This window comes from Vicugna pacos, chromosome 15, assembly GCF_048564905.1.
Source record: "Vicugna pacos chromosome 15, VicPac4, whole genome shotgun sequence".
In the NCBI taxonomy this organism is placed as follows: domain Eukaryota; kingdom Metazoa; phylum Chordata; class Mammalia; order Artiodactyla; family Camelidae; genus Vicugna; species Vicugna pacos.
Window position 1 is genome coordinate 10,788,600 of NC_133001.1, and position 15,234 is coordinate 10,803,833.

A 15,234-nucleotide genomic window follows, 5' to 3' on the forward strand; every position below is an offset into this window, starting at 1 on the left:
TTTCATACAATCTCACAAGCCATTTTATAAAAATTCCTTCGATTTCACATTGAAAAACAGTATTTAAGTGATGTGATAGTCAATTCTCGTTTTAAGAAAATTCCTTTCAAAGTTTTGTAAAATGCTACATCATGTTGAAATATGAAAAAAAATCTCTTAGTGTTTTTCTAATACAAATGAGTACCTTGATCACATTCATTTATGTGACAAATGTTATTTTGCTTGTAATTATTCCACTCCATTTCATATAACAAAAATAAAATGTAATGCATTTACTATAGTCCCCACTTCCCTTTGCAGCAGGAGCCAAGGCCAAGCATCCGCGCTGCTGGCGGGGGGAGGGGCGCGCATGCGCGAGGACGCACAGATGCACAGACGCGGGAATTGCCCAGAGCATGTTGGACGTTCGCGCCTCCGAAGCCGAGTGCTCCTGGACCAGCTCCTGGAGGAGGAGCGCGGTCTGGGGTCTGGGCCGCCGAGTCGGGCAGGTAAGGGGGCGCTCGTGCGGGCGCGCAGGTCAGGGAGCCGGCGGGTGAGGCGTGGGCTGTACCCTTGGGGAGGCGCACAGGGAGAGCTGCAGAGGTGAGGCCCGTGCCGCGCGGCCCCTTAGGACCCTGAGGCGGGTCCGGGCCGCCGCCCTGGCTCGTGGTGCCCCACCCCCCCTAGCCCCCACGTTAGTAGTCCTTGAACCCCGCGTCTTCGTTGCCGCTTATACCCACGTTTGGAAAAGCGGGTGCAGCCCCGGGAGGTGGGAGGGCGCTGGCCGGCCCCGGAGCACCTCCGACCGGCCCTCGGGGTCATGGCCTGCTCCCGGCAGGCGGGTGCGGTGCGCTCACGGGGCCGCCGCGGTGGGATGATTGCTTCCCTGTGTGAGCCCCTGGGTTTGTTCCCTATTCCCCCGCGGCCTGGACTGGGGTGGCCTCTGCTCCCCTATGTTCGCGGGGTGCACGACTCGCGGCCAGCCTGCTCCTGGGAGGCGAAGTGGTGCTGTCGGGGTGCGGGGGCGGCGGCGGCGACGGCAGCGGGGAGAGGGGTCTGCCCCTGGGAGCCTGTCGATTTGCTCCCATCTCCCTGGCGTCCTGTCCTGGGGGCGGCCTTTGCTGCCCCACGTCCGCAGGTCACAGGTTACGGGTCAGTCTGCTCCTGGGAGGCGGGCATGGTGCAGTCAGTGTGCAGGGGCGGTGACAGTGACGGGGAAATGCGATCAAATCCCCGCGCTCTCGAGGGGCAGCCCCAGTTCACCGTCGCCACTGCAGCCCCCACTGACCACACCCTGCCCACCTCCCGGGAGGAGGCTGACAGGGGGAAGTGCGGTCCATGAAGCTGGAGCAGAAGAGGCCTCCCCCAGGCCAGGCCATGGGGGTGATGGGAGCAACTTGATTGTCTTTAGCAGGGCCGCCCCTAGCCCCCACCGCTGCCGCTGCCTGCCGTCCATCCCCAGAATCGCCGTACCCTCACCCTCGCAGGTCCGTGTGCGCAGGGCCTCCGCCTTTGGTGTCCGGTTCATCATCCGGGCCATCAGCCACCCAGGGCCCACTGTTGAGCAGTGTGCAGCCCAGGACCACCCTGACCTGCTGGCTCAAATAAGGCCCTGGGTAGGCAGGGCGTCGTGGTGGCAATTCAAAGTGCCTGTATTACCCACCCCACCCTCCCGTGCACTGCTCTGAGGAGCCTTAGACACAGGACACGGGGCTGTGTGCCCGCGCACTGCACAAGATCCCCATCTGGCGGCTGTGGCCATGGTGACCAGGCCCAGACCATCCTGCCCCTGGCAGGGTGAGGGGGTCAGCCCCAGTAGGGGTGCAATGGCAGTGAGGGGGGAATCCTGCGGTGACGGGGGACAGGCTGAGGGGTGAGAGGCCGCTGGGAAGTGGGAGTGACCCAGCTGAGGAGTGACGTGGCCGTCCCTGGGTGAGGGGCGCTCTTAGTTGGGGAGATATGGATGAGGGGTAGGGGGTAATCCCGGGAATAGGGGATCATCTGTGGATGGTGGGGGGACCTGGGGTGAGGCATAAGGGGTCAGCTTGGTTTGCAGGGACTGTAGCTTAGGACTTAAGGGGCAGAGTGTGGGGGCGGAAACTTCCGTGTGAGGAAAAGCAGAGCGGTCTTGGGGGTCCAGTTGGGGACCAGGCCTGGCCGTGGGTGGGGAGACTGTGACGGGGGATGGGGCGGAGGTGAGCTGAGGAAGTGGGGTGGGGGCTGTGGCCTGGCCCGTGCCGCTGGTGGTATTAGTTGGGTGCTGGGACCTGGTCGGTGGCGGGGTGGGGATGTTGGGGTTGGGGACCCAGCCGGCCCGGGCCGCAGGTTTTTATGTCTTTATGTCAGTAACTGTAGATTACTGTAGCTGTATAGTGTGTTTTGAAATTGGGAAGTGTGATCGTTCTTTTTTTTAAGATGGTTTAGTCTATTTTGTCTATTGTTTTTGTCTCTCTTGGCATTTCCATATATATTTTTAGGCTCACCTTGTCAATTTCTGCAAAAAAGTCATCTGAAATTTTTGGTAGGGATACTACAGATCAATTTGAGGAATCCTGCCTTATTAACAATAGTATGTTCATGAACATCAGACATCTTTCCATTTATTCAGGCCCTCTTTAACTGTGTCCAATCATATTTTTGTAGTTTTAAGTATATGAGTCTTGCATTGTTGTTAAATTTATTCTCAGGTATTTTAAACTTTTTGATATGGAATGTTTTCTTAATTTTATTTTTGGATTGTTTATTGCAAGTGTGTGAAATACAATGGATTTTAGTACATTGACCTTATATACTGCAGAATTGCTGAGCTCATTATATTTTTAAAAATTTTTTGTAGACTCTTTAGGGTTTTCTATATATAAGATCATGTCATCTGTGAATACAGAAAATTTTACTTCTTGTTTTACAATCTGGAAAATCTTCCTTTATTTCTGTTTGTGTTTTGTTTCTTTTTCTTGTTTAATTGCCCTGAGTAGAGACTGTAGTGCAATGTTGAATAGAAGTGGCAAGAGCAGACATCCTTGTTGTGTTTCTGACCTTAGGAGAAAAGCGTTTTGTTTTTCACCGTTAAGTATGATGCTAGCTGTGGATTTTCCAGTTTATTAATATTTCTGGTTTGTTAATAAAAGGGTATTGGATTTTTTCCCAATGCTTTTTCTGCCTCTGTTGAGATGATCATGGTTTTTATCCATTATTCTATTAATATGGTGTATTGCATTGATTGATGTTTCTGTGTTAACCCAAACTTGCACTCCTGGATAAATGCCACTTGGTCACATGCTGCTGAATTTGGTTTGCTAAATTTTTATTTTGTTGATAGTTTTTGTCTTTTACTCTTGAACTTTTCCTTTCAGGTAGGGTTAGGTTGCAAACTAAATTGAGCAAACTCTGGCTAACTCAAGCAAAACCAGGAATTTTATGGAGCATATGAGGTCAGTAGGTTCAGCTCTGAGGATGGAGAGTCCAGTTACAAGAATCAGCGGGCCTCTCTACATCACCCTTTGGAGACTCCAGTGAATGAACATGATTGGCTTAGCTGAGGTCATGGGGCCACGAAGGGTGGGACACCTTGAATGACAGTCTGAGAAATGCATGTGATGTGGGCTGAGAGTTTCCCAAGGCAGTATTCAGTGGCTGTGGTCAGGAGGAGATATGAATAGTTGGCAGGGTCTGCCCAGAAGCAAAAGTCTCTGATTCTGAGAAGCACATCATTAAAGAGTTCAGCATTTCATCATGGTTTGAGATGATGGTCTTTGAAATAACTGAACTAAGTTTGAGTCCTGGTGCCGCCATTACTGTCTATAAGATTCTGAGTGAGTAACTGGATCCCTCTGGGCATCAGTTTGCCCAACTATACAACTTATATAGAGGCTTCGTCCTAGGGTGGTTGTGAAGGTTGAACAGACTAATGAATATAAAGTGTTTAGCATAGTGTGTGTTGTGAAATAAATGGTAGCTGTTATTAATAAAGTAAAGACTTTTTATAGTACAGTAAATAATGGGGGACCTGAGGAGTGGTGCCACACTGTCCTAAGAAAGCAGAGGAGGTGTTATCAGGGAGGCCTGCCTGGGTGTGGTGGGCTTTGAAGATTTGTTGGACTTGGAGGAGCTATTCTAGCTTTCTTCTGGGAATAGTTTTTAGTGGTTTTAGCCAAAACATGTGGGGAAGAGTTCCAGGTAATATCACGGGGCCAGCACCTCTGCCCTCCCCTTCCCCCATCCTCTTGTGAATCCCCTGGGACTGAGACATGGCCCTCTCTGCGATGCCTGAGTCTTTTACCCAAGGTGAGGCTGGCGCCCAAACAGTCCCCGACTAGAACCCAGCATTTTCATTTAATAAAGGCAGACCCTAAGCTTCATGGAGAGTCTAGGAAACTTGGTATTCATCTTAGTGGGAATTTATTTTTCATTTAACATTAGTAAGCCAGTGGAATTTTCTCTTTTTCACATAATATTTAATGCTCTTTATTATAAAATTAATATCTTTTCATAGGAGATGTGGAATTATACAAAGTATGAAAAAGGACTACAAATTACCTGCAAACCCACAACCTCGAGAACATGGCTGCTAACATTTGGGAAATAGCCTTCCTATCTCACAGGTATTTCTCTCTGTCTGTTTTAAAAAATCAGGATCACACCATTTTGTACCTAATTTTATACCTAAGTTTTTTCGCTTAATGATATATCATGATCATTTCCTTATGACCTAAATCATACTTTATGAATATGATTTTTAATGGCTATAAAATAGTCTACTGTATGATATACCATAATTCATTTAAACCCACCTTCTGTTATTGGACATAGAAGTTGTTTTCAATTTTTCATTATTCTACATAATATTATAATAAATATTTTGGAGCATAAATTTTAGCACCTGTCTCTGGTTGTTTCCATAAGGTAAATTTCCTTAAGCACAATTGGGCATTTTTTATTAAAAAATTGTAAGCGCTTCATTTTGAAAAGTGAATGCATACACATGATAAAAAAAATCCAAACAGTTCAAAATTTAAAATTTGAATGCATGCTACCAAAATGCCTCCCGCGGGCGAGCACCAGCGCACGTGTTCCCAAGAACACCGTGTTTGTTTCCTCCTACTCTTACCACCGGCATGCTATTAAACACTTTGATCTTTGCCCATCTGATAGATACAAAGAGGTTTAAAATTATGGTTTTAATTTGTATCTGTGAGAGGTTGATTACTCTTTCATGTGTTTAAAAGCCATTTATATTTTTCTGGGAACTCTCCATTAATTTTTTTTCAAGCCTAATTTTCTATTTTTTCCCTTTATTGATTTGTGAGGGCCTCTTTAAGTAATGGAAAAATTAGTTCTCTATTTTATGTTGCTTATATTATTTCCAGAGTTTGCTGCCTTCCTTTTTTTTCTGTTGGCTGTGCAGAGAGTTAAACAAAAGCTAAAAAAATTCACCGCCACCAAACCAGCTTTACAACAGATGTTAAAGGAGCTTCTCTAGTTATCTAACCATAAGAAAACAGAACCATAAGAAGAAAGGGGGGGGGAGACATACACAAGATTGCTGTGGCTGTTCAGGGTCTTTTACGGTTCCATATAAATTTTGGAATTGTTTGTTCTAGTTTTGTGAAAAATGCCGTAAGTGTTTTGACAGAGGTTGCGTTGGATCTGTAGTTTGCTTTGGGTAGATGACCATTTTGATAATGATGCTTCCAGTCCAAGAGCAGAAGATATCTTTCTGTTTCTTTGTATCATCTTCAGTTTCCTTCATCAGTTTTCAGAGTATAGTAACCTCCTTGGTTATTTATTTCTAAGCTTATTTCTAGGTGTTTTGTTGTTTTTGATGCAATGGAAATGTTTATGCCAGTTATGAGATTCTGGGTTTTGAAGTGAAAAAAAGTGAATGAAAAGCCACAAATTGCAAAATATCCTTCTCTTTTACGGGTGAGTTGTGTTCCATTAGGTAATGTGTATGGTGCATCTTCTTTATCCAGTCATCTGTTGATGTGCACTTGGGGTGCTTTCATGTCTTGGCAATTGCAAAAGTGCTGCTGTTAATAGCAGGGTGTATTACCTTTTTGAATTAATTCTTGCTTTGTGGTTGGCTTTACTCCTTTAGTAACTATGTAAGTTAAAAAAGCTACAGCTCTAAACCTTCTTAGAGACAGTGAACAGTAGATATATGTAAATATAAAAAATACATGCAGTAAGAAGAGCTGATGGGCTTATGAAGGATTTCCTTTAATGTGACATTTTCCTCTTTTTTGCCTTTAGAATTCTGTTATTGTCTTTCTTTTTGACTTTTTTTATTGATTTATAATCATTTTACAATGTTGTGTCAAATTCCAGTGTAGAGCACAATTTTTCAGTCATACATGAACATATAGATATTCATTGTCACATTTTTTTTCTGTGAGCTGCCATAAGATCTTGTATATATTTCCTTGTGCTCTACAGTATAATCTTATCTATTCTACAACTTTGAAATCCCAGTCTATCCCTTCCCACCCCCTTCCCCCTTGGTAACCACAAGTTTGTATTCTATGTCTATGAGTCTGTTTCTGTTTTGTATTTATGCTTTGGTTTTTTTTTGTTGGTTTTTTTTTTGGAGTCCACATATGAGCGATCTCATATGGTATTTTTCTTTCTCTTTCTGGCTTACTTCACTTAGAATGACATTCTCCAGGAGCATCCGTGTTGCTGCGAATGGCGTTATGTTGTCGGTTTTTATGGCTGAGTAGTATTTCATTGTATAAATATACCACCTCTTCTTTATCCAGTCATCTGTTGATGGACATTTAGGTTGCTTCCATGTCTTGGCTATTGTAAATAGTGCTGCTATGAACATTGGGGTGCAGGTGTCATCCTGAAGTAGAGTTCCTTCTGGATATATGCCCAGGAGCTGTATTCCTGGGTCATAGGGTAAGTCTATTTCTAGTCTTTTGAAGAATCTCCATACTGTTTTCCATGGTGGCTACACCAACCTGCTTTCCCACCAGCAGTGTAGGAGGGCTCCTCTTTCTCCACAGCTTCTCCAGCATTTGTCATTTGTGAATTTTTGAATGATGGCCATTCTGACTGGTGTGAGGTGATACCTCATTGTAGTTTTGGTTTGCATTTCTCTGATAATTAGTGATATTGAACATTTTTTCATGTGCCGGTTGATCACTTGTATTTCTTCCTTGGAGAATTGCTTGTTTAGGTCTTTTGCCCATTTTTGGATTGGGTTGTTTGGTTGTTTCTGTCATTGTCTTTAAATTTCACTTTTTGAATAATGATAGGTCTTGGTGTGAGTTGGTTTGAGCTGATCACATTTGGGACTCTCTCTGATTCCTGTGCCTGGATATCAGCTTTGTTCTTCAGATCAGAGGAGTTTCCAGCCATAATTTTATCAAAGGTTTTCTCACTCTTTCTCTCTCTTCCTTCAGGGACCCCTATAATGTGAGTGTTACTGTGCTTGATACTGTCTCAGAAGTCCCTTAACCTCATGTAATGTGCTTTTTCTTCTTACCTTTCTGATTGGGTGCTTTTCATTATTCTATCTTACGGATTGCTAATGGGTCGTCTGTACTGCCTGATCTTCTGTGTTACCTACACTTCTGCTCTGACTGGTTCTTTCTTAGACTTTCTACTTCTTTTTGAAAATTCCCCCTGTGTTCACCTGTTCTTTTTCCCAGTGCAGTTATCATTCTTAATACTGTTGCTTTGACCTTTTTGTCAGGTAAATTCTTTATTTATTTTCATTATGGTTATTTTCTTATTCTTTCACGTAATATATGTTCCTGTGTGTTCTCATTTTAATTTGCTATATCTCTGTGAAATTAGATGAAACAGTTACCTGTCAGAATTAAAGGTGTGTCCTTGTGTGAGAGCACTCCTGTGCAGTCTTCTGTGCTCAGCAGGTTTGTGGGGAAGAGCTGGACCTGAAGTGATTCTGGGCTGCCCTCTTCCCTCAGGATGTGCTGGCAGCCCCTGCAATGGGAGTGGCAGGGCTGGAATCAGAGGGACTGGAGCCAGTTCCAGGTTCAAGCAGGGGCTTCTCCTCTGCTCAGTGACTGTTCCAGCCCTATCAGGGGTGGCATAGGGTCCCATAGGGCTGGAGCAGGATCTCTGTGGGAGTGGGGTTCGCCTGGGTGTGGTGGCAGTCTTTGCTTTGGTTTGGGATGTGGCTGAGGCCTGAGGGCTTGCAGCGGCCCTTCTGTACTGGTATAACCTTTTTTCTGACGTGCACAGCTTGGCTAGAGGGTGGGTCAGGGCCAGAGAGATTGGGGCCGCAGTCCTGAGCTGGCCCCACCACTTGTCGGGTGTGCACAGGAAAGTGAGTTCTGGGGATGGCAGGCTCTGCCCTGGTGCTAGTGCTGTTCCCTGTAGAGGGTGTGCAGGGACGCTCTAGCTGGCCGTGACTGCTGGCCGTCTTTTCAGAGACAGGGCCACACCCAGGCCAGCGCCACTTTCCCCCACTGTATGCACGCTGACTGGCAGTGGAAGCCTCCATCTGAGAGGGGAGCAGGAGCCTGGGGAAGTCCAGGGGGCCCCCGTCTGAGCCACCCCTGCAATCCGGCCAGAGCCCCAGGCAGTGTTCAGCCTGCTGTGTCCCTGCCGTGATGGGGAGTCACTGGGTCTCTGCACAGGCTCTTCATGAGCAGAGGCTCAGCTTCTTACAGTGCTCCAGCAAGCCCGCTGGTTTTCACCCCAGCTGAGGGGGCTCCTTATCCCAGTGCTGAACCCCATGCCTGGGGTGCCTAATACATGGTTCAAACCATGACGTAAGGTGCGGGTGATTGTCAGGGCTGGAGCAGCGCTGGGACCTCATGCTGTCTGAGCATGGATGCCCACAGCTTCTAGTGTGTTAGGCCACTGGAGGGCCCTGCGGGGAGCGGCTGTAAATCTGTGGCACAGGTAGATGGGGCTTGTCATGATTATTCCTCACAAGGATGGTGTAAGGTCAGGATATGCCGTCTTATTTTCCAAGGGATTGATTATTATGTGTAATGTGCCCCAGCTGCCTAGTGTGAGCAGCATAACTGCAGGTACTCTGGGTCCAGGAATGCAAGCTCCAGTTATGCTCTCAGGAACCAAAGGAGCAGGTCCTAAACGGGCATGTTTACCATAAACGCTCTTACACGTCAGTCATGGGGAGCACCAGATTAAGAAATGGATGCTGCCTGAGTTTAGTATTGAATTATTAGAGAATGTAATGAATGTACAAGATTCAGGATCAGAATTAGGGGGGAAGGTATAGCTCAAGTGGTAGAATATGTGCTTAGCATGCGTGAGGTCCTGGGTTCAATCCCCGGTACCTCCACCATAAATAAATAAATAAAGCAAGTGAGTAAGCAAAAGTAAGTAAATAAATAAATAACCCCTGCCCCAGAAAAGATTCTGGATCAAACTTAGTGCAATGAAAAGTGGAAATGATTCAAGGAGTACATACAGTAAGAAATTAAGTCCTGAATTTAATCATCTTGTTTGAGTTTCCCAGTGGGTAAAAAATGATTAGGGTTTTGACTAATGTTGTTTTGATTAAACTATAGAATGTGATCAATTGTGAAGTGTGGAAGTCTAAGGGTACTTGTAGTAAGGTTAACATTGTGATGATACCGTTTTAGGGGCTAATGATTCCTGGGATAGATGTAGTGGGCTGGCTATGTGTGCTGGGGGAAGAAGACAAGTTGCTGATGCAAGAGGAGGCACTGTGATAGAGAGGAAGGCTAGTGAAAAGTGAAGGCTAGCGTCACTCAGAGTTGATTCAGGAAGAATGAGCTAATAAGGCTGGTTAATAGACCATGAGATGTAGTATTAATTCAGAGGATATAACTTTTGATAATTATGTTAATGGTATTAATATAATGTTTGTAATAATGAGTTTTATTTAGCCTTGAAGAAGGTTAAGAATTTGTGCATAATCAGTACCGTAGCCGTTGGATCCCACAGCTATTAGCGGTGCAGCCGCACAGGTGATGAGCACTGACGGTATGTATTATGCCAGCTAATGTAGAATGGGTGCTGAGCATGCTGACAGTTGCTGTAATGAATAATGATGATATTATGCCATCTAAGCATAGTAATGGGGGTATTAAGTGTGATTGTATATTAGTATCCATATAGGATGCTATAAATGCAAAAATAACAGTAATGTAGACTGATGCCATTTGATAGTTATGAAGCTAATTATAATTTTACGAGTCAGAATGTTTTTCTTTAAACTAATTATCATACATTCATTCTAATCCTTGTAAATTCATTTATAGGCTACGTTTATGGCTGCTAGCAATGAGGATAGAGTGTGTGCTATGAAAACTTTAGTTTTTAAGTTATTCTTTTGAAATGTTCAGGGTAGGGGTAGGAGGAGGCCGATTTCTAGGTCAAATAATCGAAAAGTAGTGACAACTGAGAGTAAATAAATGGAGAAGGTGGGCATGCTGGCCCTGTAGAATCAGACCCACACTTGTGTGGGCTTGATTTTTCTGGACAGACACTTATTAGAGGAGGTCAGAGTGTGACCAGGACAAGCTATGAGTCTGGCAGTGCACTGGTGAGTGACGTCAGTATAAGCTTTATTATTCTTTCTCCAGTTACACGAAAAGCCGTAGGTTGGAAGTCAGTTGTACTGTTTAAGTCTAAAGAATAAAATGGTCATCAATAGATAGCAACCTGTAGGAACAATCACACTTCATCTACAAAACGCAGTATCAGGCTGTGGATTGAAATCCAAAGTGATTAGATGTAAAGGGAAATTTTAGCTGGTATAGAAAGCACAGAATGAGAAAAGTAGAGCCAATAATTTTGTGTAGTCAGTGGAAGCTTTTAGCCATGAAAACTACTGAGCCAAAAACTCCATCTGCAGTTGTGAATTTTATATTCTCCTGAGGCTAGCAGTGATGTAAAATAAGTTCCCAGGGCAACTGTAATGAATCAGACGAAGTATTGTTTATGACTTCTTTCTGTTAGATGATGGTGAGCGCAAGTGAGGGGAACTTCAGAGGCTCACAGAACTGAAGTATTAAGAAGTTATTATGGGAACTGTGTGTGTGGTCAGTGTGCTGTTAGGTGGTGTGTGCACATATTTTTATCATTTTTCTGATCAGAAGGTAGATTATCTTTTTAGGATCTACGTGCATTTGCCTGTGCCTGCGTGTGCGTGTGTGTGTGTGTGTGTTGAGAGTTTGGTCATGGGGTGAAATACTGTAAACTTACCCACCTTGTACTGAGAGCTGTAGGATCTCCTTCTCTGCTAAAAACACCCTGCTCTTGTCACCACATTCCCATCCGTGACAGCACTACTTTGTAATGAATGTATGTAGTGTTCTGTTTCTCATGGATCAATGCAATGCATCCATTTATAGTTCATAAAGTTATTTATTTATTTTATTTAAAGTTATTTATTCATATGTAGTACTCATATGTATGACGGATCTTATGTTTTTACTCTTATTTACTTTGATGCCTGACTTAATGATGATAGAGGACTCATTTCCTGAGACAAAGCTGACTTGCTGTTAGAAGTCAGGAGCGCTCAGGAACATATCCTCGCCCTGCTTGTCCTGACAGCTGCGTGACTCAATGCCATTGGAAGAGGAGTTTCCCGAGACAAAGCCAGCAGTCTCCCTCAGAGCCTCAGGGAGCAGGTCAAAGGACGGGCTCCAGGTGGGTCCCTTTCCAAGGCAGACTTGGTTCAGGGTAAAGTTCCAGCATTCACCACCCCTGAGACCCTTAGGTGATTCAAATCCCCTTTGTCTTCTCATCCATAAAATGGGTTATTGACAGTGTTGTGTAATTGGAGTACTGCACTTTGAATTTGGCCAGTTGGCACGTTTTATTGCTCAGTGTGAGACCTCAATACCTTTGACCTGGTGTTCATTGGTAATTTATAGGTGGTGCCGACTCCTGAGGGCTGGAAGGAATTCTGACAGTACGAGGAGACCCAGGATCCCTGAAGCGTGCTCACCCTGGATGGGGCTCAGTCCCTCCAGGCTGGGGGATCCTCAGGCCAGCACAGCACCTGAAGCCCGGCTGTGGAAGCAGGAAGGCCCATGGTGTAGTTGGAAACACAGCCCCACTGTGTCTGTGAGGATCAGGGTCAGCTCCCCACAGGACAGGCTCTGGAGTTTCCTCCCTCAGGGCAGCCCATTTTCCTGGAAGTCAGCCCCTACAGGGATAGATATAGAGGCTGGAACAGCAGTCCCAAGAAAAATGGGAGGTACCAGTGTTTGAAAGTATGGTGACTCCTGGGGAGCTCAGCTCCAGGGAGATCAGAGCCTCAGAGTGGGAAGGACTGTGATGCCAGGATTCCTGCCTTTTCTGCTCCCTCCACTCTGGGCTTTCCCAGAGTCAGGCCACCCTGTCCCTTCGTCCCCCACCATGCACTGTGGGCTGGCTCCTTCTTGCCTTCTCTTGTCTCTGCTTCTCACTACCTGGTTACCCTCTGTTACCTCCTCTCTAGGACTTGACCACCACCTGTCTATCTGAATCACTCACGCACTGTCTTTCTCCCTGCCTGTCTCTTTCTCTGTCTCTCCACCCAGACGCTCAGGCCCTGGACTGTGGTCCAGCACTGTCCAGGGCCACAGGGCCCCAGCTCTCCCAGCCCTCCCATTCTCACAGCCAAGTTGTGGCCCCGGCCCTGCGCACAGTGGAGGAGCCCGGTTACAGAGGCTGCTCCTGCTGGTATTTACTGCTGCACCACTGTTCCCCCCTCTTTCTGGGCAGCACAGCCTCACCTTGACCTGTTGGTGGCCCTTGACTTGTTCGTGGCCCAGTCTGGACCCCAGAGCTGCTGCAGGGCTGGTCACCTCCCCCAGCTGGAAGGGGGGAGGGCCCTGTGGGCTTAAGGGGCTCCTGGGAGATTGGATTGAGAGACGTATAAGGAGCCAGATATTTTCACCCACCTCCTCTTTGTGAGTGGCAGAGTCCCAAACCACTGACTGTCCCCTGCCTGTTTCTCACTAAGAGCTCCTGAGCTCCTTAGACTTAGGAGGGAGCTGCTGCCCTCAGTCCTTTTCAGAGTTTGCCTGGAATTGAGGCTCCTGAGGGCAGCTGGCAGGGCAGGGCTGGGGCACAAAGCCTGTGTTAGTGCGGGGCCCTCTCACTGGACTCCCGTGGCCACTCCAGGCACCTTAGCCATCCCTCACTGTCAGCAGTTGGCCATTTCACGGGGACAGATAGGCTCTCTATGACCCTTGAGACTGGCAGGCCCTACGTGCTCAGTATTTCTTGATTGAGTGAACACAACCATGCCCCATATCAAGATACCAAATCTTCCCACCACCCCAGAAGGATTTCTCTAGCCCCTTCATAGCCAATACTGCCCCAAAGCGTAACTTTGCTTCTGCCTCACCTCGGTAGTTTCTGCCTCCTCGGACCTGGGTGTACCTGAGTCACCCAAGTGCAGAGTGGAGGGTGTGACAATATACAATTATACTGTGTAGTTGTATATATGGTAAAAATAATAGGGTTTATTTTTATGCATGTATCATGTGTACCTAAAATTAATGTGTCACATACAGGTGTACTACAGATAAGGACGGCCGTATGGGTGTGGTGATGTGATTAGGATGGTTTGCTGTTTAGATCGTCTCCATCTTGTGGACATCCTATCTGCCTTTTGTATGAAGTGCTGAGTGAGGGGGAGTGAAGACCTCCTACCCTGCTTGTGCAGGTGATTCCTCTTGGTTCTGTCATTCTTTTCCTTACGTCTTTTTCAGCCACTGTCTGTGGGAAACTCTGGGAATCTGGAGAAGGGGGAGGAAGCGCCCAGAATTGGAGGACAGGGAACCTGAGTTGGGCAGGACCAGAAAGCATAAGGTCAGGAAAGTTTGCAGAGAGGACCCAGGGTTGGATGGCAGTTGGTGGGGGGGGGGGGATCAGGTGGGCGGGGCGCATTCTAGAAGTGAGGTCACCCGGAATGTCCACTGTGAGGACCAGGGGCAAAGGCAGGTGATTGGTCGAGAGAGGGCATGAAGCATCAGCGTTGCTAAGGCAGCGTTCAGACAGGAGAAGGCTTGGAGGGAGGCATCTTGTCCCCTCCAGCTGCTCCTGAGAGTCCGCTTGACCTGCTGTTTGTTTTCCTGCCCTGCTGACCTTCTCCCCTGACTGAACCCTCCTTCCTCCCCTCAAGAGTTTGATTGACCCTCACCCTTTCTGTGACCCCTTCTCCTCCCAAGTGCCCAGCCCTTCTTCCTGTCACACTCCCTCCCCAATCCCATCCCCAGCCCCTTCCCTCCCCTCCCCTCCCCTCCCCTCCCTTCCCCTCCCTTCCCCTCCCCCCCACCTCCTGCCTGGGGACCTCAGGGCCCTGGGAGGACCAGGACATGAAGATAATGGGGATGCTTTCCTGCCGCTACGTGCTGGGGTGTACTGGATATGAAAATACAACTGTGAGTAAACATTGGGCATCGGGTTTCCTCCTTTTTACTGGGCTCTTCCACACTATGGTTAAATATCTGCTTTCTCACGGGGTCCTTGATGGGAACACATCGTTGGTGCAGACCAAGGCCCTCTGGGCAGGTTTCTTGACCAGCCTGCAGCGGCCCTGGCCAGCAGCATTTTCATCAAGATCTGGGTCCTGTCATGACCTCTTGGACCAAACACAGCAGGTTGACAAGATGAAACCTGAAATAGTTACTTTATTGCATCAAAGAAGGAAATGTGAATGTACTAAAAAGCCATTGAGTTGTATGCCTAAAATGGGGAAATGTGTGAATTATATCTCAATAAAGCTGTTTTTTAAAAAGTGAGAAGCTTATTTACTAGAAGTCATAGTTAGACTGGCTTCTGGAAAGCTTGTCAAGATCCTGCTTCAAGCTGTGCACGTTTGGTTGCAGTCGCTGTGAAGTGCGCTCTCCTGTGAGTACACTCTTCCCAGTGGTGACATGTGGCAGCCCTGGGAGCAGTTGTGTCTCAGCACTGGGTTGATGCTAGTCTGTTAAACAGTGAAGTGTCATTTGTGCTCTGTGCTTTCTGGTTTGTTAACTTCTAGCAACAATTCTTTTTTCTTTGAAGTGTATTCTTTTCAGAAATCTTAATGTAACAAAAGTATTCAGTAGCCCTGTAATTTTTAAAATGTTTTTATTGACATATAGTCAGTTTGCAATGCTGTGTCAGTTTCTGGTGTACAACAGAATGCTTCAGTCATATAGGAACATACATATGTTCTCTTCCATATTCTTTTTTACCATAAAATACTACTAGACATTAAATATAGTTCCCTGTGCTGTACAGTATAAGCTAGTTGTTGTCTACTTTATATAGATTAGTAATTGTGAATCTCAAACTCCC

At 46.3% G+C, this 15,234-nt stretch overlaps 1 protein-coding gene across 1 annotated transcript in view; it reads left to right on the forward strand.

The window, feature by feature from the left end:
• The first annotated feature begins 227 nt into the window (after positions 1-227).
• The window catches only part of LOC140685997 (uncharacterized), a 47,319-nt gene continuing 32,312 nt past the window's right edge, over positions 228-15,234 (forward strand). The window contains exons 1-3 of the mRNA XM_072938388.1: positions 228-488; positions 4,472-4,580; positions 11,509-11,604. Of these exons, the coding sequence (XP_072794489.1) occupies positions 11,521-11,604 (84 nt within the window). The 5' untranslated portion in view covers positions 228-488; positions 4,472-4,580; positions 11,509-11,520. The remainder of the gene's footprint in view (positions 489-4,471; positions 4,581-11,508; positions 11,605-15,234) is intronic.